The sequence below is a fragment of the Pseudophryne corroboree genome, chromosome 5, assembly GCF_028390025.1.
Source record: "Pseudophryne corroboree isolate aPseCor3 chromosome 5, aPseCor3.hap2, whole genome shotgun sequence".
NCBI lineage: Eukaryota > Metazoa > Chordata > Amphibia > Anura > Myobatrachidae > Pseudophryne > Pseudophryne corroboree.
In genome coordinates, this window is record NC_086448.1 from 621,359,984 (window position 1) to 621,387,183 (window position 27,200).

General features: G+C 46.7%; 1 protein-coding gene across 1 annotated transcript in view; it reads right to left on the bottom strand.

Moving 5' to 3' along the window:
- Positions 1-27,200, bottom strand: part of SMCHD1 (structural maintenance of chromosomes flexible hinge domain containing 1) — an 838,152-nt gene that overhangs the window by 201,409 nt on the left and 609,543 nt on the right. Inside the window, exons 27-30 of the mRNA XM_063923554.1 lie at positions 13,868-13,956; positions 13,469-13,587; positions 13,063-13,221; positions 10,533-10,658 (exon numbers count right to left, since the gene is read on the bottom strand). Coding sequence (XP_063779624.1) covers positions 10,533-10,658; positions 13,063-13,221; positions 13,469-13,587; positions 13,868-13,956 — 493 coding nt within the window. The remainder of the gene's footprint in view (positions 1-10,532; positions 10,659-13,062; positions 13,222-13,468; positions 13,588-13,867; positions 13,957-27,200) is intronic.

The window sequence follows — 27,200 nt, forward strand, 5'->3', positions numbered from 1 at the left end:
AGGGATTTTGATGCCCTGTGTGTGCCAGATATGCATTGGTAACCCCCCCCCCCCCATTTTAAATAGGGACATTATGCGCTGGAAAAAGGGAGTGTTGTGGGAAAGGGGCGTATACACAAACAATAAGAAGTTAAAATTGCTTGGAGAGAAAGAAGGAGGTCCCAAGATTAGATAGAAAGGGAATGACAAAAGAGATAGACCTGTAGACAGAAAGGAAAAAAGATAGGTGACGGAAGGTGGCACTGTAGGGGCAGTGGTGGAAGTAGACGTAGCGTTCAGGACCGTCAGTAGATGGGAGGCGGGATGCCTGGTATGGAAAGAGTAGGGGGAGATTGCAGGGAGAGAGAGAGAGAGAGAGAGAGAGAGAGAGAGAGCAGCAGTTTGGAGAGACATGGGGGTATTCAATTAGTCCGTTTTTAAAACAAAATTTTTCGCCAATTTTTAGGTCGAATGTACATTCAACCTATTCAATGCTTGTGCCGTTTTTTCGACTGGTCGAAAAACCTGGCACTGCTGAAAATCATGTGTATCGGCAAATTTGCCACTGATACATGTTTTTGTCAAATTTGCGGGAGTTTTCATCCGTTTTTTTGCATAATTTTTGCCCATGCCGATTCAAAAAACAAAAACAAAGTGGAACGGCATGGGTGAAAATGGGTTCAATTGAATACCCTGTATCAAATTAGTGTCTGTGTCGAATTAGTGCCGTTTTTTCGACCAGTCGAAAAAACAGCACTTAATTGAATACCCCTCACAGATTGGAGCTGCAGTAGCAGTGGGGCAGGCAGTGGCGGAAGGAGAAGGGAAGCCGGTTTAGAGCAGTGACATGCATGAAGGTCAGAGGCTGGGGGTGGATCTGAGTGCTGGGAGCCTGTCTCAACCCTTACACTTCGCCCATGCAGACACAGATGATTAGCAGCAGTGGAAAAATGCTTAGAGAACCCCACAGATATATTACCCCAAGCACCCCCTGAAACACGCAGAATACTCATCCAGGTTACCAGTAGGCAGTCCGGGAACTGCTCCATGAGATAAGAGATGGTTATAGACAGAGCATAGACCCTCCTACCCACTCTCCCTGTGCCAGTTCCAGCAGGTAGACCCCTTCCAGTGGGTGCAGAGTCAGCCATGTACTAGACCCAGACACCCGCTGCTCCCACTAACTGCTGCAACACCTGCGGGAACAGTGCTCAGTAGTGCTTCCTCTACCTGTAGACATGATCACTGGGAGCCCGGATGGAGACGGCTGCTGACACTGTTAATGCTCTCACTCACCTCTGTCTGTGAAACTTGTTCCTCTTCCTCTACTTTAGCTCCCAACTCCACTACCTCGCTGATGCCAAAGCCCGCAGCCAGGGGCGTAACTAGACATTTGTGGGCCCCATAGCGATATTTTAAATGGGGCCCCCGCACTCCTCAAAAGTGACGGGGAGTAGGGTGGTGGTATTGAGGTGATGTGAGCCAGAACAGCAGGGAGGGAGAAGGGCCTGAGAGTGGATGGTGGTACCATGCAGGGTGAATACTAAGGTGTTAGTTATACTAATAACTAGCGGAAAAGGTGCATGACTACACACTAGTACCCCCAATTCAAATTACACTGCACAGCAGTGCCCCTTATTCCCGTTATGTCATACAGATGGGTCCACGGTAATTATGAGTAGTCTTCTGTGCCTAGTCACAACATGATTTATTAACATAAACCCTTCATCTATTGTTCTCAACTGCAATACAATACAGCAGGGGATTAAGTCCGACTGGCCAGTCACAGTTAATCCTATTAACCGTCAAGATAAAATAAGAATTTACTTACCGATAATTCTATTTCTCGGAGTCCGTAGTGGATGCTGGGGTTCCTGAAAGGACCATGGGGAATAGCGGCTCCGCAGGAGACAGGGCACAAAAAGTAAAGCTTTAGGATCAGGTGGTGTGCACTGGCTCCTCCCCCTATGACCCTCCTCCAAGCCTCAGTTAGGTACTGTGCCCGGACGAGCGTACACAATAAGGAAGGATTTATGAATCCCGGGTAAGACTCATACCAGCCACACCAATCACACTGTACAACCTGTGATCTGAACCCAGTTAACAGTATGATAACAGCGGAGCCTCTGAAAAGATGGCTCACAACAATAATAACCCGATTTTTGTAACTATGTACAAGTAATGCAGATAATCCGCACTTGGGATGGGCGCCCAGCATCCACTACGGACTCCGAGAAATAGAATTATCGGTAAGTAAATTCTTATTTTCTCTATCGTCCTAGTGGATGCTGGGGTTCCTGAAAGGACCATGGGGATTATACCAAAGCTCCCAAACGGGCGGGAGAGTGCGGATGACTCTGCAGCACCGAATGAGAGAACTCCCGGTCCTCCTTAGCCAGGGTATCAAATTTGTAGGATTTTACAAACGTGTTTGCCCCTGACTAAATAGCCGCTCGGCAAAGTTGTAAAGCCGAGACCCCTCGGGCAGCCGCCCAAGATGAGCCCACCTTCCTTGTGGAATGGGCATTTACATATTTTGGCTGTGGCAGGCCTGCCACAGAATGTGCAAGCTGAATTGTATTACACATCCAACTAGCAAAAGTCTGCTTAAAAGCAAGAGCACCCAGTTTGTTGGGTGCATACAGGATAACAGCAAGTCAGTTTTCCTGACTCCAGCCATCCTGGAACCTATATTTTCAGGGCCCTGACCACATCTAGCAACTTGGAGTCCTCCAAGTCCCTAGTAGGCGCAAGACACCACAATAAGCTGGTTCAGGTGAAACACTGACACCACCTTAGGGAGAGAACTGGGGACGAGTCCGCAGCTCTGCCCTGTCCGAATGGACAAACAGATATGGGCTTTTTTGAGAAAAAAACCACCAATTTGACACTCGCCTGGTCCAGGCCAGGTCCAAGAGCATGTTCACTTTTCATGTGAGATGCTTCAAATCCACAGATTTGACTGGTTTTAAACCAATGTGTTTTGAGGAATCCCAGAACTACGTTGAGATCCCACAGTGCCACTGGAGGCACAAAAGGGGGTTGTATATGCAATACTCCCTTGACAAACTTCTGGACTTCAGGAACTGAAGCCAATTCTTTCTGGAAGAAAAACCGACAGGGCCGAAATTTGAACCTTAATGGACCCCAATTTGAGGCCCATAGACACTCCTGTTTTCAAGAAATGCAGGAATCGACCGAGTTGAAATTTCTTCGTGGGGCCTTCCTGGCCTCACACCACGCAACATATTTTCGCCACATGTAGTGATAATGTTGTGCGGTCACCTCCTTTCTGGCTTTGACCAGGGTAGGAATGACCTCTTCCTGAATGCCTTTTCCCTTAGGATCCGGCGTTCCACCGCCATGCCGTCAAACGCAGCTGCGGTAAGTCTTGGAACAGACATGGTACTTGCTGAAACAAGTCCCTTCTTAGCGGCAGAGGCCATAAGTCCTCTGTGAGCATCTCTTGAAGTTCCGGGTACCAAGTCCTTCTTGGCCAATCCGGAGCCATGAGTATAGTTCTTACTCCTCTACGTCTTATAATTCTCAGTACCTTAGGTATGAAAAGCAGAGGATGGAACACATACACCGACTGGTACACCCACGGTGTTACCAGAACGTCCACAGCTATTGCCTGAGGGTCTCTTAACCTGGCGCAATACCTGTCCCGTTTTTTTGTTCAGACGGGACGCCATCATGTCCACCTTTGGTAATTCCCAACGGTTTACAATTATGTGGAAAACTTCCCCATGAAGTTCCCACTCTGCCGGGTGGAGGTCGTGCCTACTGAGGAAGTCTGCTTCCCAGTTTCCATTCCCGGAATGAAACACTGCTGACAGTGCTATCACATGATTTTCCGCCCAGCGAAAAGTCCTTGCAGTTTTTGCCACTGCCCTCCTGCTTCTTGTGCCGCCCTGTCTATTTACGTGGGCGACTGCCGTGATGTTTTATCCCACTGGATCAATACCGGCTGACCTTGAAGCAGAGGTCTTGCTAAGCTTAGAGCATTATAAATTTACCCTTAGCTATATTTATGTGGAGAAAAATCTCCAGACTTGATCACACTCCCTGGAAATTTTTTCCTTGTGTGACTGCTCCCCAGCCTCTCGGGCTGGCCTCCGTGGTCACCAACATCCAAAACTGAATGCCGAATCTGCGGCCCTCTAGAAGATGAGCACTCTGTAACCCCCACAGGAGAGACACCCTTGTCCTTGGATATAGGGTTATCCGCTGATGCATCTGAAGATGCGATCCGGACCATTTGTCCAGCAGATCCCACTGAAAAGTTCTTGCATGAAATCTGCCGACTGGAATTGCTTCGAAGGAAGTCACCATTTTTTTACCATGGCCCTTGTGCAATGATGCACTGATTTTAGGAGGTTCCTGACTAGCTCGGATAACTCCCTGGCTTTCTCTTCCGGGAGAAACACCTTTTTCTGGACTGTGTCCAGAATCATCCCTAAGCACAGGAGACTTGTTGTCGGGATCAGCTGCGATTTTGGAATCTTTAGAATCCACCCCTGCTGTTGTAACAGTATCCGAGATAGTGCTACTCCGACCTCCAACTGTTCCTTGCCCTTATCAGGAGATCGTCCAAGTAAGGGATAATTAAGACGCCTTTTCTTCGAAGAAGAACCATCATTTCGGCCATTACCTTGGTAAAGACCCGGGGTGCCGTAGACAATCCAAACGGCAGCGTCTGAAACTGATAGTGACAGTTCTGTACCACGAACCTGAGGTACCCTTAGTGATAAGGGCAAATTTGGGACATGGAGGTAAGCATCCCTGATGTCTCGGGACACCAGATAGTCCCCTTCTTCCCGGTTCGTTATCACTGCTCTGAGTGACTCCATCTTGATTTGAACCTTTGTAAGTGTTCAAATTTTTTTAGATTTAGAATAGGTCTCACCTAGCCTTCTGGCTTCAGTACCACAATATAGTGTGGAATAATACCCCTTTTCTTGTTGTAGGAGGGGTAATTTAATTATCACCTGCTGGGAATACAGCTCGTGAATTTTTTCCCATACTGCCTCCTTGTCGGAGGGAGACCTTGGTAAAGCAGCCTTCAGGAGCCTGCGCAGGGGAAACGTCTCGACATTCCAAACTGTACCCCTGGGATACTACTTGTAGGATCCAGGGGTCCTGTACGGTCTCGGCGTCATGCTGAGAGCTTGTCAGAAGCGGTGGAACGCTTCTGTTCCTGGGAATGGGCTGCCTGCTGCAGTCTTCTTCCCTTTCCTCTATCCCTGGGCAGATATGACTCTTATAGGGACGAAAGGACTGAAGCTGAAAAGACGGTGTCTTTTTCTGCAGAGATGTGACTTAGGGTAAAAACGGTGGACTTTCCAGCAGTTTCCGTGGCCACCAGGTCCGATGGACCGACCCCAAATAACTCCTCTTCCTTTATACGGCAATACACCTTTGTGCCGTTTGGAATCTGCATCACCTGACCACTGTCGTGTCCATAAACATCTTCTGGCAGATATGGACATCGCACTTACTCTTGATGCCAGAGTGCAAATATCCCTCTGTGCATCTCGCATATATAGAAATACATCCTTTAAATGCTCTATAGTCAATAAAATACTGTCCCTGTCAAGGGTATCAATATTTTTAGTCAGGGAATCCGACCAAGCCACCCCAGCTCTGCACATCCAGGCTGAGGCGATCGCTGGTCGCAGTATAACACCAGTATGTGTGTATATACTTTTTATGATATTTTTCCAGCCTCCTGTCAGCTGGCTCCTTGAGGACGGCCCTATCTATAGACGGTACCGCCACTTGTTCTGATAAGCGTGTGAGCGCCTTATCCACCCTAAGGGGTGTTTCCCAACGCGCCCTAACTTCTGGCGGGAAAGGGTATACCGCCCATATTTTCTATCGGGGGGAACCCACGCATCATCACACACTTCATTTAATTTATCTGATTCAGGAAAAACTACGGTAGTTTTTTCACATCCCACATAATACCCTCTTTTGTGGTACTTGTAGTATCAGAAATATGTAACACCTCCTTCATTGCCCTTAACGTGTGGCCCTAATAAGGAATACGTTTGTTTATTCACCGTCGACACTGGATTCAGTGTCCCTGTCTGTGTCTGTGTCGACCGACTAAAGTAAACAGGCGTTTTAAAACCCCTGACGGCGTTTTTGAGACGTCTGGACCGGTACTAATCGTTTGTCGGCCGTCTCATGTCGTCAACCGACCTTGGCGCGTGTTGACATTATCACGTAATTCCCTAAATAAGCCATCCATTCCGGTGTCGACTCCCTAGAGAGTGACATCACCATTACAGGCAATTGCTCCGCCTCCTCACCAACATCGTCCTCATACATGTCGACACACACGTACCGACACACAGCACACACACAGGGAATGCTCTGATAGAGGACAGGACCTACTAGCCCTTTGGAGAGACAGAGGGAGAGTTTGCCAGCACACACCAAAAACGCTATAATTATATAGGGACAACCTTATATAAGTGTTTTCCCTTATAGCATCTTTTTTATATATTTCTAACGCCAAATTAGTGCCCCCCCTCTCTGTTTTAACCCTGTTTCTGTAGTGCAGTGCAGGGGAGAGCCTGGGAGCCTTCCCTCCAGCCTTTCTGTGAGGGAAAATGGCGCTGTGTGCTGAGGAGATAGGCCCCGCCCCTTTTTCGGCGGCCTCGTCTCCCGCTCTTAACGGATTCTGGCAGGGGTTAAATATCTCCATATAGCCCCCGGAGGCTATATGTGAGGTATTTTTAGCCAAAAAAGGTTTTCATTTGCCTCCCAGGGCGCCCCCCTCCCAGCGCCCTGCACCCTCAGTGACTGCCGTGTGAAGTGTGCTGAGAGGAAAATGGCGCACAGCTGCAGTGCTGTGCGCTACCTTAAGAAGACTGAGGAGTCTTCTGCCGCCGATTCTGGACCTCTTCTCGTTTCAGCATCTGCAAGGGGGCCGGCGGCGAGGCTCCGGTGACCATCCAGGCTGTACCTGTGATCGTCCCTCTGGAGCTAATGTCCAGTAGCCAAGAAGCCAATCCATCCTGCACGCAGGTGAGTTCACTTCTTCTCCCCTAAGTCCCTCGTTGCAGTGATCCTGTTGCCAGCAGGACTCACTGTAAAATAAAAAACCTAAGCTAAACTTTTCTAAGCAGCTCTTTAGGAGAGCCACCTAGATTGCACCCTTCTCGGCCGGGCACAAAAATCTAACTGAGGCTTGGAGGAGGGTCATAGGGGGAGGAGCCAGTGCACACCACCTGATCCTAAAGCTTTACTTTTTGTGCCCTGTCTCCTGCGGAGCCGCTATTCCCCATGGTCCTTTCAGGAACCCCAGCATCCACTAGGACGATAGAGAAATGTGGATACATCTGTATAGTAGTGCTCCTTATTCATGTTATGCCACACAGTACAAGGGCTCCTTACACCAAGTAACGACACGCAGTAGTAGTGCCTATTACACCATTATGCTACACACAATAATGCCCATTGCCAGCGTTGTATCTAGAGAGGAGGGGACCCCGTGTGCAGTCTCGGGGTGTGGGCCCCCTCCTCTCCCGTCCTGTAGCCGCAGGAGCACGGTTAGTGCTATGTCTGAGCACTAGAGACTATGGCACAGTGTCAGAGTCTACAGCGCATGCGCAAGTCTCTGAAAAAATGGCTTGGCTGCCATTTTTTTTTGGAGACCTGTGCATGCGCTGTAGACTCTGGCACTGTGCCTGAATCTCTAGTGCTAAGATAGAGCACTAACAGCGCTGCTGCGGCTGCCGGCAATGGGACTCGAGAGAAGAAGGGTTCCACACCCGGACACCAGAAAGGTAAGTATATAGAAAAAATGGGTGCAGTGTGGGCCCCCTCTGCACCCAAGAGCCCGTGTGCACCGCACACACTGCACCCGTTATAGATACGCCAGTGCCCTTTGCCCCACATTATGCCCCATACAGTAATGCTTAATGCGCCACAGTAATCCTCCTTACGCCCCACACCGTAAAAATGGCCATTTCATCACATTATACCCCACAAAGTAATACCCAGACAACACCTCCTGTCCATGCCCAGGGAGTCTGAAGCTGGCATCCGTCCAGGGTCCCAACATTTCTGAAACTTCTCCACTGAGCACAGCTGAGAGGGGAGGTGGGGCTTTTCGATGGTCAGACATATAATGTGCGGGCCTCATGCCCATCGCAAACACATCATACAGACACATGCCCAGCAGATACACCCAACCATGCCCAGTCACTGCCTAGCACATACAAACCCCATACCCACAGTCACTGCTCAGTATTGCACATGATACAAACTCATGCCAGGCACATACACCCCCCATGTCCAGTCACTGCACAGCACAGCACATACACCCCCCATACCCACAGTCACTGCCCAGCACATACAGTCCCCCATGCCCACAGTCACTGCCCAGCAAATATACCCTCCCATGCCCAGCACATACAACCCCCCCTATGTCCACAGTCACTGCCCAGCATACACATCCCACCATGCCCAGAGTCACTGCTCAGCCTATACACCCCCCATGCCCACAGTCACTTACCAGCACATATACCTCCCATGCCCGTAGACCCCCCCACATGCCCACAGTCACTGTCCAGCACATACATCCCACCATGCCCAGTCACTACCCAGCACATATCTACCCCCTCCATTCCCACATTTACTGCCCAGCACATACACACCCCCTATGTCCACAGTCACTGCCCAGCAGTGCTCGCCATGCTTCGGGCACGGTGCCTCGCTGCGCTATTAAATTCCCCTCTAGGTCCACTGGGATGGTAAAAGTATGAACAAGTCGATTTCAATTAAAAAAATCATGAAAAACTCATGTCAGCATTTTGACCTGTCTGCATTTTACATGTCGGTATTTTGACCTTGTCGGTATTTTGAATGTCGGTATTTTGTCCATGTCTGGATTTTTACCTTGTCGGGATTTTGACCGTCGGCCAATTGCTGACGGGATTTTGACCGTCGGAATTTTGATTGGAGGTAAATTGACTGCATCCCGCACATACACCTACTCAAACCCCCATGCCCACAATCACTACCCAGCACATACACCTCCCCAACCCCCATGCCCAGAGTCGCTGGCTAGCACATACAGCCCCCCCCCACCCCCCCAGTCACTGTGCCGGAGTTCAGCAGAGTTAGGAGCAGCTACCACAGCAGTAAATGCTATCTGGGCTGGAAACAGTCTATGTGGCTGCCGGCAGATGAGAAGAGAGCTCCTCGCCGCGCAGCCAGACCCCAGTGTAAGGTGAGAGGGCCAGCCAGCTGGGCAGCGGTTATGTATGCACGGCCGAGGACCCGCCCACTTGAAGCCAGAGCCATTTGGTCAGATCTGTTGGGGTGCACGCGCGGAGAGAAAAAAAAAATCAGATGCAGCGGCCTGATGGGGTGCAGGGGAGCGACAGGGCCCAACGGCATCTCAGGCCCCATTGCAGCCAAATCCCCTGTACCTACGGTAGTTACGCCATTGCCCGCAGCGCTGTTGACAGTGCTGTGCTCAGACTTCCAGTCTCTTCTTGGACTTCCAGGACTGGCTATCACGCCATAATAAATGCCCACTACTGTGAGGCCACGCCCCGCTCTACACGCAGGCAGTTTATGAATATACAGTGAGGCTGAGCTGTTGCTGCCTCACCTCACATCTATCGCCGCGGAGAGGATGAAAGAGGAAGGAGAGACGGAGCAGCGCCGCGGTAAAAATATGTAACCCACTGGATATGGAGCTGGCCGGAGGGTAGCTGCAGCAACAGGAAACCCTGCCGCCTTTTGTGCCCAGCGCCGATGGAACTCCTCCTCAGTGCAGGGCACTGTGGTAAAGTATGAACATGTATGTGGGGGCCCCTAATGTGTGGGGGCCCCGGGACGACCGCCCCTGTCGCCCCGCCTTCAATCTGGCCCTGCTCACTGGTGTAGCCCAAGTGCTGACTGAACAACTTTCACCTAGTGGGATGAATCTAAAGATGCATGTTTCACTTGTGCAGTTTGAGTTCATCTCCCTCAAATTGCACAATATGGATATATTCAACATCTCTATGTATATGCTTTTATTTATTATTCATATGTCGTTTAGGTTTTCTCAAGTGTTTATAGTAGAGCTTTAATAAAAGTAAACTGTTACATTTTCATGTACCATAGTGCTGTCAGAGAGTTTACAGCGCATGCACAGATCTCCGGGAAAATGGCGCAGCAGCCATTTTCCCAGTGATATTTCTACTGGACATGTGAGAAACACCAGGAAAATGGCGCCATTTTCCCAGTAATTATGTCAGCGCTGCTGCAGCGCCGCGGGACTCTGGAGGGTAAGAATGAAAACTAATGGGTGCAGGGTGTGCAGTGTGGAGCCACCTGGGACCCTTGTGCACCGTACATACTGTACCCATTATAAATACGCCAGTGGATGCTATTAAAGTTGACAGAAAGCAGCAGAAAAAAATTGAAGACCGTGCACAAATAAGACAATTAAAATTTAAAATTTTGTAACAATGAGATGTCACGCAGTAAAGTTATTGACAATTATGAAAATGTATTTTTCTCTATATAAAATGAACAGTTACCTTAAGAAGGTTATCTTTTGATATTGCAACTTTCACATTTGGTTCTGGAGCTGGATTTCCCCATTCGTCCTTAAGTTGGATAATTAGAGGAATTGAGATTTTTTTTCCACAAACCACTGTAACAGACTGATTTATTAAAACATTAGGTCACAAGATGTCTCTTTGTAATTCGCTGTATACACTTGAAAGATTTAACTCACAATTTGACTAACAATGATTTTTTCAGTGATGAAATTATCTTGATAACAGACGATTTTTAGTATAACCAGTGGTTCTTAAGCTGTGTGCCGTGGAACCCTGGGGTACTTGCAGGGGTGCCCTGGGTTGGTGGTCCAGGACCAATTAAAATGTTTTATGGTCAATGCAATAGGCAAAATCAGTGCTTGTGGCTTACAGTCATAAAATATGTGGACAAACCGAAGCAATCTTGTCCTTCACCCCATAACTGAACCTAAGGATGGCATATAAACACAATTTACTTAATATTTTTTCCAAATTCCTCAATAAAGAAACTTTTGACCTAGGAGTGCCGCGAAAAAAATTCTGATACTCTAGAGTGCCGTAACTCAACAAAGTTTGGGAACCACTGATATACATACTACTGACTTACCATTCTAATACAAACAGCCTGTCCTACAGCTTGTCGCAAAGTTCACATTTTAACTATGGACAGAAATGTTGTACAGATGATCGGAAATGCATGCACACTTCAAAACTACGCACAATATCCGCTCATCACTTTCAACAAATGTGGGTCAGAAACAATCTTCTGATCTGAATGCCTTTTGGAATAATCATCATTCCTGGATGTTGCATACACAGTCTTCATGCTACACAGAGCCCAGTGCTCTGGTGTGCGGCACTGTCGCTGCCCCACAGCCCTTGCTTCTGGCTGGAATGGCAATCTGCAGCCAGTGGTGGATTTAAAGGTGGGCTGAAAAGGCGATTCCAAACCCCCCCCCCCCATGAACACCTGCCTGCACAGCACATTTGATAAGTCAAACTTCACCAAATTCCACTTCCGCCGCAATCGCCTCTGTCTGTGACACGCAGCTTGCGTTCCACCTGGCTATAGTGCTATTATCGCACCCTCCCGATTATTTTCCACATGCCAGAAGTGGAAGTGACGTTGTGTGTTCCAATGTTCCAGTCGTGGAATGCATGCTGGCGGTAAAGCACCACTTATGTATGCTGGACACTGTTGCAAACCATTTAAGGAAGTGTTATTTCATTTTGGTGCGTGCTGTTCCAATATTAAATATTATATTCTAACCATCTGTCTGGAGGAGTGGGGGATCTGGGGGCATATTATTACTGGGAGGGGGGCTGGTGCCTGTGGTGAATACTTTTACCAGAGTGGGGGTTGTAAGCATAATTTTACTGGAGGGAATTCTAATAATATAAGGAGTAGGTTTGGAATATATTTTTCCGTGGGGTTCTGGATCACATTATTACAGGTGTTCTGTCTGGAGCATATAATGATGTGGGTTTCCTGAAGGCTATTATTATGGTGAAATTATCTGGAGTATACCTTTTAATGTGAATGTGTGTACATGTCTAAGGGAATACAGATTGTAAGCTTCACTGGGACAGGGACTGACGGGAATTGCCAAATATTCTCTGCTAAAGTGCTGCGGAATATGTCTGTGCTATATAAATAACTGGTAAAAAGGAAAACAAAAAGGTCACAGAGACATATACACAAGTGTGGAGCAGGTATGGACCTTGACTATAAGTGTGAATTGAGGACTGAGGTGAAGCTCGTGTTATAAAAGGTTTGCATATTTTTATCTATTTACATCGATTTCTTGGTAATACATATTCTTTTTATCAATATTTGTTTAAAATGGGAGGAGCAGAATCAAGTGGGAGGAGCTTTGAGTAGAGGGGAGGAATCATGATTCTTAAACCACTCTCCCCCCCCCCCCCCCACCCCTAAAAGTAGTCTAGATCAGCCACTGCCTGCAGCCAAGAATGCTGTGGCAATGTCACTCGAAGCCTCCTTTGCAGTATGTGCAGCCGCTAGAACTGTCCTCAGGAGGCTTCAGCAATGCTGCACATCATTGTGCTTTCGGACCTGTCCCCTCTTGACAACACGCACTTAGGGGGTGGGGAAGCACCGGGAGTGCCAGCGCCTTGTTCTGGTACTGCTTTATTAATACGCTACTGACAATTAGGGAACGGAACGAATACAATCAGATTATCTTTTCTTTGTGACAAATCTAGATTTTTTTATTTTTTATTCTAACAACTGTATTTAGAAATATTGTTTACAAGGTGTGGTATGCACCTTTATGGTATGTTGTATTCAGATTAACCAAAGTAGAAAGTACAATAAACTCTGTAAAAGCTTGTTATACTGAGTATATTAAGATCATCCTCTATAAACTGTTTGTGCAAAATAAGAAGGCTGCACTATTCCATCTGCACAGACTATTTAGTCAAGTGAAATATAAAGCAAATACAGAAACAAGTAGTTTATATTTTCTCTATACAGTATCTTGTTGTAAAAAAGTAGTTTTAAACTAACCTCAGGCCAATCTATAATTTCAAGGTTAGCTGGAGGCCCAGCAACAAGTCTCAGTTTCAAATAGTTGGAAAAATGTCTCCAAGCAAAGCATAGCTCTTTATTTTCTATAGGTCCTACAAAAAAGGTTATCCCATTGACAATCATAGACTGAGTGTCTTCCTGCAAAAAAAAAGAAAAAAAGAAGAAGAAATCAATATCAATTAATAACACACAGCAACTACACAGTAAGGAAAAATGCACTTTATTTGAATTTTCATTTGTTAGTCTGTAGTTGACCAAAACCAGCATGCTGTCCATCTAAAATATACATTAGTATACTGTATACTGCATTAAGGATGATGATTTTTGCATTGCATAAAATACAGTTAGTTCTAAAAAAAAAAATCCCCCAAAACCCCCCACATACCTGGAAAGATACTTTCATTTTACTTTTGTCAAGATTAAATCCAGAAATACCCAGGCAATCAAGGCATGAGGAGGACAATGTTTGTATCTGATTTCCAAATCGGTCTATCAATGTTAATTCTGCAAGTTGCAAACACACGCCAGTAATGAATTGACTACACAGCCAAAGTAAGTGGAATCATGCTACTGCAGACTTTATTTCTATACAGATATTGCCCACTAAGATCCCATTTTTGGGTGACAAAATTATTAAATATACAGATGCCCAAAAGGTTACTTGTACAGTATGCATCCCGTCAACAAGTAGATCCAAAAAGGAGCTTTTTATGCTGAATGTAAAAAGATCCTTTTTGGAATAATTTTTTTTTTTTAATAATTAGAAGGGAAGGGGATTCCTTACCAATTTCACCTCTTAGCTCTTCACCCATTCGGATTACATCAGTCCCTTTCAATGTGCATTTCAAACGAGTTGGCTCATCAGGAAGTGGTCTGAAACGATGAACACAAAAATTCCAAAACTCATTAATGATCTAGAAAAGTCTGTTATAGTCTAGAGCGCAAGGACCGGATAAAGTTAGTGCCTGCTTTGCTATTGTAAGACACCGTAACTTAAAACCCTATCTAGGAGAAAGCAGCTAGTCATAATAGTTGAGTACATATATTATCTACTGTACATTTAATTAATATATATGGACAAAGGTATTTGGATGCTTGACCATTACAACAGGGACTGTAATTACTTTGTATTCAAATACATATACTTTAATATGGAGTCAGTCCCCATTTTGCAGCTATAACAATTCCACTCTTCATGGAAGGCTTTCCACAAGAGTGTTTCTGTAGGAATTTAAGCCCATTCATTCTGTAGGCCTGGCTAGCAGTGTCCATTTCAGTTCATCCCAATGGTGCTTGATGGAGTTGAGGTCTGGGCTGCGTGTGGCCCAGTCAAGTTCTTCCATACCGAACTCATCAAACCATGGGGCAGATGTATTAACCTGGAGAAGGCATAAGGAAGTGATAAACCAGTGATAAATGCAAGGTGATAAACACACCAGCCAATCAGCTTCCATATGTAAATAAAGTTAGAAGCTGATTGGCTGGTGTATTATCACCTTGCACTTAACACTGGTTCATTGCTTCCTTATGCCTTCTGCAAGTTAATACATCTACCCTCATGTCTTTATAGTCCTTGCTTTGTGCACTGGGGCACAGTCATGTTGGAATAGAAAGGGCCTTCCCCAAACTGTTGCCACAAAGTTGAAAGTATAGCATTGTCCAAAATGTCTTTCTACAAATGTGTCCACTTACATCCTTGCTGCAGTCACGCTAAAAAGCTCTTCAAATCACGCCATGACGTGGTGGTACTCGTTAGTGCATTTTTTTCCCACGAAAAATGGGGCTTAGACACAATGTAATGCAATAGGATGCACAAGTAGCTTCTGTTGATTAAAATAATATGCAGCATGCCTATATTCTGTGAGTAATTGCGGCTGTATCTGCATCCGGTATGCCAAGTTCAGAAAAACACTGTAGCACAACATTTTGTGTGCAAATACAGTCGCAGTCACACATACAATATAGGCCTACTGCATAACATTTTAATCAGCAGTAGCTGCTTGTGCGTTGTATCGCATTACACTGCATCTAAGACAAATTTGGGTGGAAAAAAAACACACAAAAAATGCTCAGTGCTACAGAGTCAGATGCCACTCACGCGTTATGTGTAACAAGACTTATAGCGCACAGAGCAAAGATATAAGAGGACACATTTGTATGCTGAAGCATAAAGAATACCTTCACTGGATATAAGGGTCCACCTCACCTTCCTCCATTTCAGACCCTTCATTATCAGAGTCAGAATGCAGGATATGGGCCAAAGTACGTTTTTGCGGACAAATGGTAGAGGACTGAGACGCTGGTCTGAGTACTGAGTCCTTTTGCATGAACTCAGCCATAAACTGTCTTAAGTATTACGTCTCTTTCTCATTACGAGATAATTCAGTAAAGATAGTGGAAATAATCTCCCTAATGGGAGTCCAGCCATGCTAGCTCTGCCCCACAAGCCTGAGAAGGGATACTACACTGAGTACATACTAGTGAACCCCCTGGAGAAGAGGAACACTGTGCCTTACATGAAACACACTCTTTGCCTGACATACTGCAGCAGTGACAGCACACACACACAGGAAAAGGTTAAATGCACAATTAAACCACAAAGAGCCCTTCTTGAGAGACACAGAGAGAGGATAGAACCAGCACACTGCACCCTTATCGCTATAGCCAAGCTTAGCCGAGTTACAGACTAAGTGCCTAGATTAGGGACTTAGTACACTAGTATATAGCTCCCCCTGCTATGACCCCCTGGTACCGCTGAGGTAATCTGGAGGTTCTCCGGAGGAGTTACGTGTCCTTGTAGTCAGCGTCTGTGTAGCTGCAGTAGGGTAAAATGGCACCTGTGAGCAGCTGTATCCGCTCATAGTGAAGCACCGCCCCTTCAATGGCGCCGCTCTTCTTTATACTGGCTTTATGTGTCTGAGCGCATAAAATGAAGTAAGCCCCCTTTTAAGCCTGCATTGCCAGTCTGGGTACTGTGCACACTACAGAGTACTAAGTATGGAGATTCAGTCCGCCCCGTGTAGAATCTGTGCATCTCCGTACCCTTATGCCGCCATAATGGCCAGCAACCTGCTAACCGGGACGCCAGCTTAGTACTCTCCACTCTTCTTTTTGTTGGCTCTGTTAGGGGTGGCAGCGTGCTGCGGGAATGTACGCTTGCCGTGGTGGGGCTTGCGAATAGTTCCCTCAGGAGCTAGCGTCCTATCAACAGGGAATGGGACCATTAACCCTAAGTGGGGTTGGACCGTTTCCCCCCTAAGTCCCACGGAGCAGGCAGGCTGTGCCATCCAGTCCTGCCTGAAAATAATAAACTTTGAAAATAAATGAAGAAAATTCTTCAGGAGCTTCCAGAGATGTAACCGGCTCCTTCAGGCACATTTTCTAAACTGAGTCTGGTAGGAGGGGCATAGAGGGAGGAGCCAGCACACGTCATCAAACTTCTGTAGTGTCCATGGCTCCAAGTGGCCCAGTCTATACCCCATGGTACTAAATTGGATTTCCAGTATCCCCTAGGACGTAAGAGAAATTATATGCAGCATGCCTATATTCTGTGTGCATCTGTGGAGATATCTGCATACAAAATGGTACATTACAGTGTTTTCTAGGACAACACTGTAGCGTAGAATTTCATATGCAGATACAGCTGCTGTTGCACACAGAATATAGGCATGCCGCATATAATTTTAATCAGCATAAGCTGCTTCCTATTTGCAATGTTTTGTGAATAAGACACGTTGTAATGGAAGAAGTCACATCTAAAGACGCTCGATGCTACCGAGTCACGCCCCATGGCATATGTCGTGACTAGAAGGGCTGTTTAACCTATAGAGAGACTAGATTTAAGTGGACACATTTGAACATATATATTTCAGTGTGTTTTCACAGCCATTTAACTTAGGGAGCTCTTATACTGGCAGGCACATTTATGTAGGCTTGGGAAGGGGAGGCAGACAACAATTGCACACTTTTTTGTTAAAACACCCTAAAGTACTGTACATGTTTTAACCACTAAACTAACAAATTGTTTTCTGAAAAAGCACTCAGAAATTGTCAGGGTTTTTGTTATGAGTAAATTTTGTGTAGAACGTGTATTTAAAACTATCCAAAACTATTTTAGCTGTAAAAAAAAAAAATTATTTGTAAAAAAAAATATTCCCCCCCCCTTTATATCGCAACAACAGTCAGCACCATCAAAACATAAGGAACATCAAAAACATAGCAACTTTAATTTAAACAGCTGGGACAGCAGCAAGGTACACAGGGGGGGGGGGGGGGGGGGGGAGGGGCTTTGTGGGCTCAGTCATAATTCCCCAGGTCAGATAAAGCACTTGCTGGTGTGGTCGCACCTGATACGATCATGCCAGGCAAGTGAGTAAAGACCGAAGCCAAATTAAATCTAATAGCCATTTTCTGGTTTTACTCTTTAAATACTCACATCATGTGGAAATGAACAAAGTACTTAGCCAGCATTTATAGACATTAAAAATTGACTTGGTGCCCACCTACACACACACACAAAAAAAATCTCACATTCATTATCCCCCTTTATGGCTTAGAACTAAGCACTGCAGTGGTTCAAACAGAGGGGGTGAGTCCTAAAAGTCTCCCCCAAAAAGTTGATGTTGCTTGGACTTGATAGGGGGTGGGGATTAACTACATCATCACATCAGAACCACAATGTCGCAACTAAGCTCACTGTAGAACCTTTTAAAAAATAGGAAAAAGGAAAGAGAACATTAAAAAGTTTTCTATACCCCTCATGCAGGCACAAACACACAGGAGTACCCATGATGATAGAGGACATTATCCTCTTTCAAATTATGTGACCCCCTGAGAAGCTATTCTTTGGTGATCATCAAAAAGCATCCCTGCACTGCAGGGATTATAGTTCCCATCTTCGCTTCAATAAACTCAGAGGCACTTTATCTGAAAGTCCCCTCTATCAAATGATGTGGACCCCTAGGGGTCAAACGGCACTGCACAAATCCCAGTAGACCTAGCTCCTACACAGGTGTGTGAATCCTCATTCGTAAGAGGGTCATACCCCTTCTCAACCAATGTGCCCTCATTTGCTCATAGACAATAACACCCTTTGCTAAAGAAAGCATTAAGTAGTCCAGAGATGTAAGGTTTAATGCCAAAATCTTTCACATCCTAGAATCAATAAATACAGACTCATTTTATGCAGTAACTAATTATTTTTCAAAAGGAAAATCGTTCTCTTGGGTGCAAGGTGTATATTTTTTTACCGGTAGTAGTAGAGTTAATACCATTATAGACAAGATCTATTTGCGACAAATATATGTGGAGCAAGTCCAGAAATACAGGATTTAAAAAAATATATTTTATTAGTGATAAATTAAAAGCATACATTTATGACATTATTCAGTGTCTCAGTTTAGTACAATCTCATACAGTTTGATTTGGACAGAGAATATTCCTGTTACCCAAGACACAAAATCATGACACATTTCATGGGTTAGCTGTGTGCTTCACCAGAATACATGGTGATTTTGCAGAAGCGACAGGGGAGAGTCAGTAATTACCAGTACAGCCAGATCACACTGGTAGATACCCAGTGAAAGGAGACATCCTGACATCTGGCTGCACTCGGTAATTTAATTGCTAGTTCGTCTCTGACGCTACTGTAAAATCACCATGTATGCTGATGAAGTGGGCGGCTGACCAATGTAACAAATTTACTCATCACAAAAATCTCACCTATGATCAGTAAAAATATACACCCAATGCAAGTTACATTATGAAGGTTTATTTTCTTATTTCTGGTATACCTGCACCCTAGAAAACTAATTTTTCCAAATTTTGCTCAGGAGATAATTTGGGCGCCTCCTTACAGGTGGCAGAATATCACTGGACAACAATAAGAAATATACCTCACTCAATGAAGAGGCGCGGATTCTCTACTTTCTATATATTTCTAAAGTATATGCCCTACTGAGCTGCTATATTATTTCAAAACACTTTATAAGTTTAATTCATGACATAAAAAAAACAAAACTCCACATTTCTGTTTTGGAAAGATGGAATGTGAAAAGCTATTTTTGGGGGCATGTTGGGAGGATTATCTTTTCCTTGCAAGGAGAAATATGAATGATAATGCTATCTTCAAGAAAATAAGATTTTACTTACCGATAAATCTATTTCTCGTAGTCCGTAGTGGATGCTGGGACTCCGTCAGGACCATGGGGAATAGCGGCTCCGCAGGAGACAGGGCACAAAATTTAAAAGTTTGACCACTAGGTGGTGTGTACTGGCTCCTCCCCCTATGACCCTCCTCCAAGCCTCAGTTAGGATACTGTGCCCGGACGAGCGTACACAATAAGGAAGGATTTTGAATCCCGGGTAAGACTCATACCAGCCACACCAATCACACCGTACAACTTGTGATCTGAACCCAGTTAACAGTATGACAAACGTAGGAGCCTCTGAACAGACGGCTCACAACAATAACAACCCGATTTTTTTGTAACAATAACTATGTACAAGTATTGCAGACAATCCGCACTTGGGATGGGCGCCCAGCATCCACTACGGACTACGAGAAATAGATTTATCGGTAAGTAAAATCTTATTTTCTCTGACGTCCTAGTGGATGCTGGGACTCCGTCAGGACCATGGGGATTATACCAAAGCTTCCAAACGGGCGGGAGAGTGCGGATGACTCTGCAGCACCGAATGAGAGAACTCCAGGTCCTCCTTAGCCAGGGTATCAAATTTGTAGAATTTTACAAACGTGTTCTCCCCTGACCACGTAGCTGCTCGGCAGAGTTGTAATGCCGAGACCCCTCGGGCAGCCGCCCAAGATGAGCCCACCTTCCTTGTGGAATGGGCCTTGACAGATTTAGGCTGTGGCAGGCCTGCCACAGAATGTGCAAGTTGAATTGTGCTACAAATCCAACGAGCAATCGTCTGCTTAGAAGCAGGAGCACCCAGCTTGTTGGGTGCATACAGTATAAACAGCGAGTCAGATTTTCTGACTCCAGCCGTCCTTGAAATATATATTTTCAATGCTCTGACAACGTCCAGCAACTTGGAATCCTCCAAATCGCTAGTAGCCGCAGGCACCACAATAGGCTGGTTCAGGTGAAACGCTGAAACCACCTTAGGCAGAAAGTGAGGACCCGTCCGCAGTTCTGCCCTGTCCGAATGGAAAATCAGATATGGGCTTTTATACGATAAAGCCGCCAATTCTGACACTCTCCTGGCTGAAGCCAGGGCCAGTAGCATGGTTACTTTCCATGTAAGATATTTCAAATCCACCGATTTGAGTGGCTCAAACCAATGGGATTTGAGAAAATCCAAAACTACATCAAGATCCCACGGTGCCACTGGGGGCACAACCGGGGGCTGTATATGTAGTACTCCTTTTACAAAAGTCTGGACTTCAGGAACTGAAGCCAATTCTTTCTGGAAGAAAATCGACAGGGCCGAAATTTGAACCTTAATGGACCCTAATTTGAGGCCCATAGACAATCCTGTTTGCAGGGAATGTAGGAATCGACCCAGTTGAAATTCCTCCGTCGGGGCCTTCCTGGCCTCACACCACGCAACATATTTTCTCCAAATGCGGTGATAATGTTGTGCAGTCACCTCCTTCCTGGCTTTTACCAGGGTAGGGATGACCTCTTCCGGAATGCCTTTTTCCCTTAGGATTCGGCGTTCAACCGCCATGCCGTCAAACGCAGCCGCGGTAAGTCTTGGAATAGACACGGTCCCTGCTGAAGCAGGTCCCGTCTTAGAGGTAGAGGCCACGGATCTTCCGTGAGCATCTCCTGAAGTTCCGGGTACCAAGTTCTTCTTGGCCAATCCGGAGCCACGAGTATCGTTCTTACTCCCCTTTGCCGTATAATTCTCAGTACTTTTGGTATGAGAGGCAGAGGAGGAAACACATACACTGACTGGTACACCCATGGTGTTACCAGAGCGTCTACAGCTATTGCCTGAGGGTCTCTTGACCTGGCGCAATACCTGTCCAGTTTTTTGTTGAGGCGGGACGCCATCATGTCCACCATTGGTCTTTCCCAATGGACCACAATCATGTGGAAGACTTCTGGATGAAGTCCCCACTCTCCCGGGTGCAGATCGTGTCTGCTGAGGAAGTCTGCTTCCCAGTTGTCCACTCCCGGGATGAACACAGCTGACAGTGCTAACACATGATTTTCTGCCCAGCGGAGAATCCTTGCAGCTTCTGCCATTGCCCTCCTGCTTCTTGTGCCGCCCTGTCTGTTTACGTGGGCGACTGCCGTGATGTTGTCCGACTGAATCAACACCGGCTGACCCTGAAGCAGAGGTTTTGCCAGGCTTAGAGCATTGTAGATTGCTCTTAGCTCCAGTATATTTATGTGAAGAGACGTCTCCAGGCTTGACCACACGCCCTGGAAGTTTCTTCCCTGTGTGACCGCTCCCCAGCCTCTCAGGCTGGCATCCGTGGTCACTAGGACCCAGTTCTGTATGCCGAATCTGCGGCCCTCTAACAGATGAGCACTCTGCAACCACCATAGCAGAGACACTCTTGTCCTTGTGGACAATTTTATCCGCTGATGCATCTGCAGATGCGATCCGGACCATTTGTCCAGCAGATCCCACTGAAAAGTTCGTGCATGGAATCTGCCGAATGGAATCGCTTCGTAAGAAGCTACCATTTTTCCCAGGACTCTTGTGCATTGATGCACAGATACTTTTCCTGGTTTTAGGAGGTTCCTGACTAGATCGGATAACTCCCTGGCTTTCTCCTCCGGAAGAAATACCTTTTTCTGAACAGTGTCCAGAATCATCCCTAGGAACAACAGACGTGTCGTCGGGATCAGTTGGGATTTTGGAAAATTCAGAATCCACCCGTGTTGTTGGAGCACTACTTGGGTTAGTGCTACTCCGACCTCCAGCTGTTCTCTGGATCTTGCCCTTCCAAGTAAGGGATAATTAAGACGCCTTCTCTTCGAAGAAGGATCATCATTTCGGCCATTACCTTGGTAAAGACCCGGGGTGCCGTGGACAATCCAAACGGCAGCGTCTGAAACTGATAATGACAGTTTTGGACCACGAACCTGAGGTACCCTTGGTGTGAAGGACAAATTGGAACATGAAGGTAAGCATCCTTGATGTCCAAGGACACCATAAAATCCCCTTCTTCCAGATTCGCTATCACTGCTCTGAGTGACTCCATCTTGAACTTGAATTTTTGTATGTACAGGTTCAGAGATTTTAGATTTAGAATCGGTCTTACCGAGCCGTCCGGCTTCGGTACCACAAATAGCGTGGAGTAATACCCCTGTCCCTGTTGTAGGAGGGGTACCTTGACTATCACCTGCTGAGAATACAGCTTGTGAATGGCCTCCAATACCGTCGCCCTGTCGGAGGGAGACGTTGGCAAAGCAGACTTTAGGAAACGGCGAGGAGGGGACTTCTCGAATTCCAACCTGTAACCCTGAGATACTACCTGCAGGATCCAGGGGTCCACCTGCGAGTGAGTCCACTGTGCGCTGAAATGTTTGAGGCGACCCCCCACCGCCCCTGAGTCTGCTTGTAAGGTCCCAGCGTCTTGCTGACGCCTTTGTAGAAGCCGGGGAGGGCTTCTGCTCCTGGGAAGGAGCTGCTTGTTGCAGTCTCTTACCCTTTCCTTTGCCTCGGGGCAAATAGGAATGTCCTTTTGCTCGTTTGTTCTTATAGGAACGAAAGGACTGCGGCTGAAAAGCCTGCGGCTTTTTCTGCTGGGAGGTGACCTGGGGTAAAAAGGTGGATTTTCCGGCCGTTGCCGTGGCCACCAGATCCGATAGACCGATCCCAAATAATTCCTCCCCCTTATACGGCAATACTTCCATATGTCGTTTGGAATCCGCATCACCTGACCACTGGCGCGTCCATAAACTTCTTCTGGCAGATATGGACATCGCACTTACTCTTGATGCCAGAGTGCAAATATCTCTCTGTGCATCTCGCATATAAAGAAATGCATCCTTTAACTGCTCTATAGTCAGTAAAATACTGTCCCTATCCAGGGTATCAATATTTTCAGACAGTGACTCCGACCAAGCCACGCCAGCACTGCACATCCAGGCTGAGGCGATTGCTGGTCTCAGTATAACACCCGTATGTGTGTATATACTTTTTAATGTATTCTCCAGCCTCCTATCAGCTGGATCCTTGAGGGCGGCCGTATCAGGAGACTGTAACGCCACTTGCTTTGATAAGCGTGTGAGCGCCTTATCCACCCTAGGAGGTGTTTCCCAGCGCGCCCTAACCTCTGGCGGGAAAGGGTATAATGCCAATAACTTCTTTGAAATTAGCAGTTTTCTATCTGGGGTAACCCACGCTTCATCACACACTTCATTCAGTTCCTCTGATTCAGGAAAAACTATCGGTAGTTTTTTCACACCCCACATAATACCCCTTTTTGTGGTACTTGCAGTATCAGAGATATGCAAAGCCTCCTTCATTGCCGTGATCATATAACGTGTGGCCCTACTGGAAAATACGTTTGTTTCTTCACCGTCGACACTGGATTCAGTGTCAGTGTCTGGGTCTGTGTCGACCGACTGAGGTAAAGGGCGTTTTACAGCCCCTGACGGTGTCTGAGACGCCTGGACAGGTACTAACTGGCTTGCCGGCTGTCTCATGTCGTCAACCGACTTTTGTAGCGTGCTGACTAGAGATGAGCGCCTGAAATTTTTCGGGTTTTGTGTTTTGGTTTCGGTTCCGCGGCCGTGTTTTGGGTTCGAACGCGTTTTGGCAAAACCTCACCGAATTTTTTTTGTCGGATTCGGGTGTGTTTTGGATTCGGGTGTTTTTTTCAAAAAACACTAAAAAACAGCTTAAATCATAGAATTTGGGGGTCATTTTGATCCCAAAGTATTATTAACCTCAAAAACCATAATTTACACTCATTTTCAGTCTATTCTGAATACCTCACACCTCACAATATTATTTTTAGTCCTAAAATTTGCACCGAGGTCGCTGTGTGAGTAAGATAAGCGACCCTAGTGGCCGACACAAACACCGGGCCCATCTAGGAGTGGCACTGCAGTGTCACGCAGGATGTCCCTTCCAAAAAACCCTCCCCAAACAGCACATGACGCAAAGAAAAAAAGAGGCGCAATGAGGTAGCTGTGTGAGTAAGATTAGCGACCCTAGTGGCCGACACAAACACCGGGCCCATCTAGGAGTGGCACTGCAGTGTCACGCAGGATGGCCCTTCCAAAAAACCCTCCCCAAACAGCACATGACGCAAAGAAAAAAAGAGGCGCAATGAGGTAGCTGTGTGAGTAAGATTAGCGACCCTAGTGGCCGACACAAACACCGGGCCCATCTAGGAGTGGCACTGCAGTGTCACGCAGGATGGCCCTTCCAAAAAACCCTCCCCAAACAGCACATGACGCAAAGAAAAAAAGAGGCGCAATGAGGTAGCTGTGTGAGTAAGATTAGCGACCCTAGTGGCCGACACAAACACCGGGCCCATCTAGGAGTGGCACTGCAGTGTCACGCAGGATGTCCCTTCCAAAAAACCCTCCCCAAACAGCACATGACGCAAAGAAAAAAAGAGGCGCAATGAGGTAGCTGACTGTGTGAGTAAGATTAGCGACCCTAGTGGCCGACACAAACACCGGGCCCATCTAGGAGTGGCACTGCAGTGTCACGCAGGATGTCCCTTCCAAAAAACCCTCCCCAATCAGCACATGACGCAAAGAAAAAAAGAGGCGCAATGAGGTAGCTGTGTGAGTAAGATTAGCGACCCTAGTGGCCGACACAAACACCGGGCCCATCTAGGAGTGGCACTGCAGTGTCACGCAGGATGGCCCTTCCAAAAAACCCTCCCCAAACAGCACATGACGCAAAGAAAAAAAGAGGCGCAATGAGGTAGCTGTGTGAGTAAGATTAGCGACCCTAGTGGCCGACACAAACACCGGGCCCATCTAGGAGTGGCACTGCAGTGTCACGCAGGATGTCCCTTCCAAAAAACCCTCCCCAAACAGCACATGACGCAAAGAAAAAAAGAGGCGCAATGAGGTAGCTGACTGTGTGAGTAAGATTAGCGACCCTAGTGGCCGACACAAACACCGGGCCCATCTAGGAGTGGCACTGCAGTGTCACGCAGGATGTCCCTTCCAAAAAACCCTCCCCAATCAGCACATGATGCAAAGAAAAAGAAAAGAAAAAAGAGGTGCAAGATGGAATTGTCCTTGGGCCCTCCCACCCACCCTTATGTTGTATAAACAAAACAGGACATGCACACTTTAACCAACCCATCATTTCAGTGACAGGGTCTGCCACACGACTGTGACTGATATGACGGGTTGGTTTGGACCTCCCCCCAAAAAAGAAGCAATTAATCTCTCCTTGCACAAACTGGCTCTACAGAGGCAAGATGTCCACCTCATCTTCACCCTCCGATATATCACCGTGTACATCCCCCTCCTCACAGATTATCAATTCGTCCCCACTGGAATCCACCATCTCAGCTCCCTGTGTACTTTGTGGAGGCAATTGCTGCTGGTCAATGTCTCCGCGGAGGAATTGATTATAATTCATTTTAATGAACATCATCTTCTCCACATTTTCTGGATGTAACCTCGTACGCCGATTGCTGACAAGGTGAGCGGCGGCACTAAACACTCTTTCGGAGTACACACTTGTGGGAGGGCAACTTAGGTAGAATAAAGCCAGTTTGTGCAAGGGCCTCCAAATTGCCTCTTTTTCCTGCCAGTATAAGTACGGACTGTGTGACGTGCCTACTTGGATGCGGTCACTCATATAATCCTCCACCATTCTATCAATGTTGAGAGAATCATATGCAGTGACAGTAGACGACATGTCCGTAATCGTTGTCAGGTCCTTCAGTCCGGACCAGATGTCAGCATCAGCAGTCGCTCCAGACTGCCCTGCATCACCGCCAGCGGGTGGGCTCGGAATTCTGAGCCTTTTCCTCGCACCCCCAGTTGCGGGAGAATGTGAAGGAGGAGATGTTGACAGGTCGCGTTCCGCTTGACTTGACAATTTTGTCACCAGCAGGTCTTTCAACCCCAGCAGACCTGTGTCTGCCGGAAAGAGAGATCCAAGGTAGGCTTTAAATCTAGGATCGAGCACGGTGGCCAAAATGTAGTGCTCTGATTTCAACAGATTGACCACCTGTGAATCCTTGTTAAGCGAATTAAGGGCTGCATCCACAAGTCCCACATGCCTAGCGGAATCGCTCCCTTTTAGCTCCTTCTTCAATGCCTCCAGCTTCTTCTGCAAAAGCCTGATGAGGGGAATGACCTGACTCAGGCTGGCAGTGTCTGAACTGACTTCACGTGTGGCAAGTTCAAAGGGCATCAGAACCTTGCACAACGTTGAAATCATTCTCCACTGCACTTGAGACAGGTGCATTCCACCTACTATATCGTGCTCAATTGTATAGGCTTGAATGGCCTTTTGCTGCTCCTCCAACCTCTGAAGCATATAGAGGGTTGAATTCCACCTCGTTACCACTTCTTGCTTCAGATGATGGCAGGGCAGGTTCAGTAGTTTTTGGTGGTGCTCCAGTCTTCTGTACGTGGTGCCTGTACGCCGAAAGTGTCCCGCAATTTTTCTGGCCACCGACAGCATCTCTTGCACGCCCCTGTCGTTTTTTAAAAAATTCTGCACCACCAAATTCAAGGTATGTGCAAAACATGGGACGTGCTGGAATTTGCCCATATTTAATGCACACACAATATTGCTGGCGTTGTCCGATGCCACAAATCCACAGGAGAGTCCAATTGGGGTAAGCCATTCCGCGATGATCTTCCTCAGTTGCCGTAAGAGGTTTTCAGCTGTGTGCGTATTCTGGAAAGCGGTGATACAAAGCGTAGCCTGCCTAGGAAAGAGTTGGCGTTTGCGAGATGCTGCTACTGGTGCCGCCGCTGCTGTTCTTGCGGCGGGAGTCCATACATCTACCCAGTGGGCTGTCACAGTCATATAGTCCTGACCCTGCCCTGCTCCACTTGTCCACATGTCCGTGGTTAAGTGGACATTGGGTACAGCTGCATTTTTTAGGACACTGGTGACTCTTTTTCTGAGGTCTGTGTACATTTTCGGTATCGCCTGCCTAGAGAAATGGAACCTAGATGGTATTTGGTACCGGG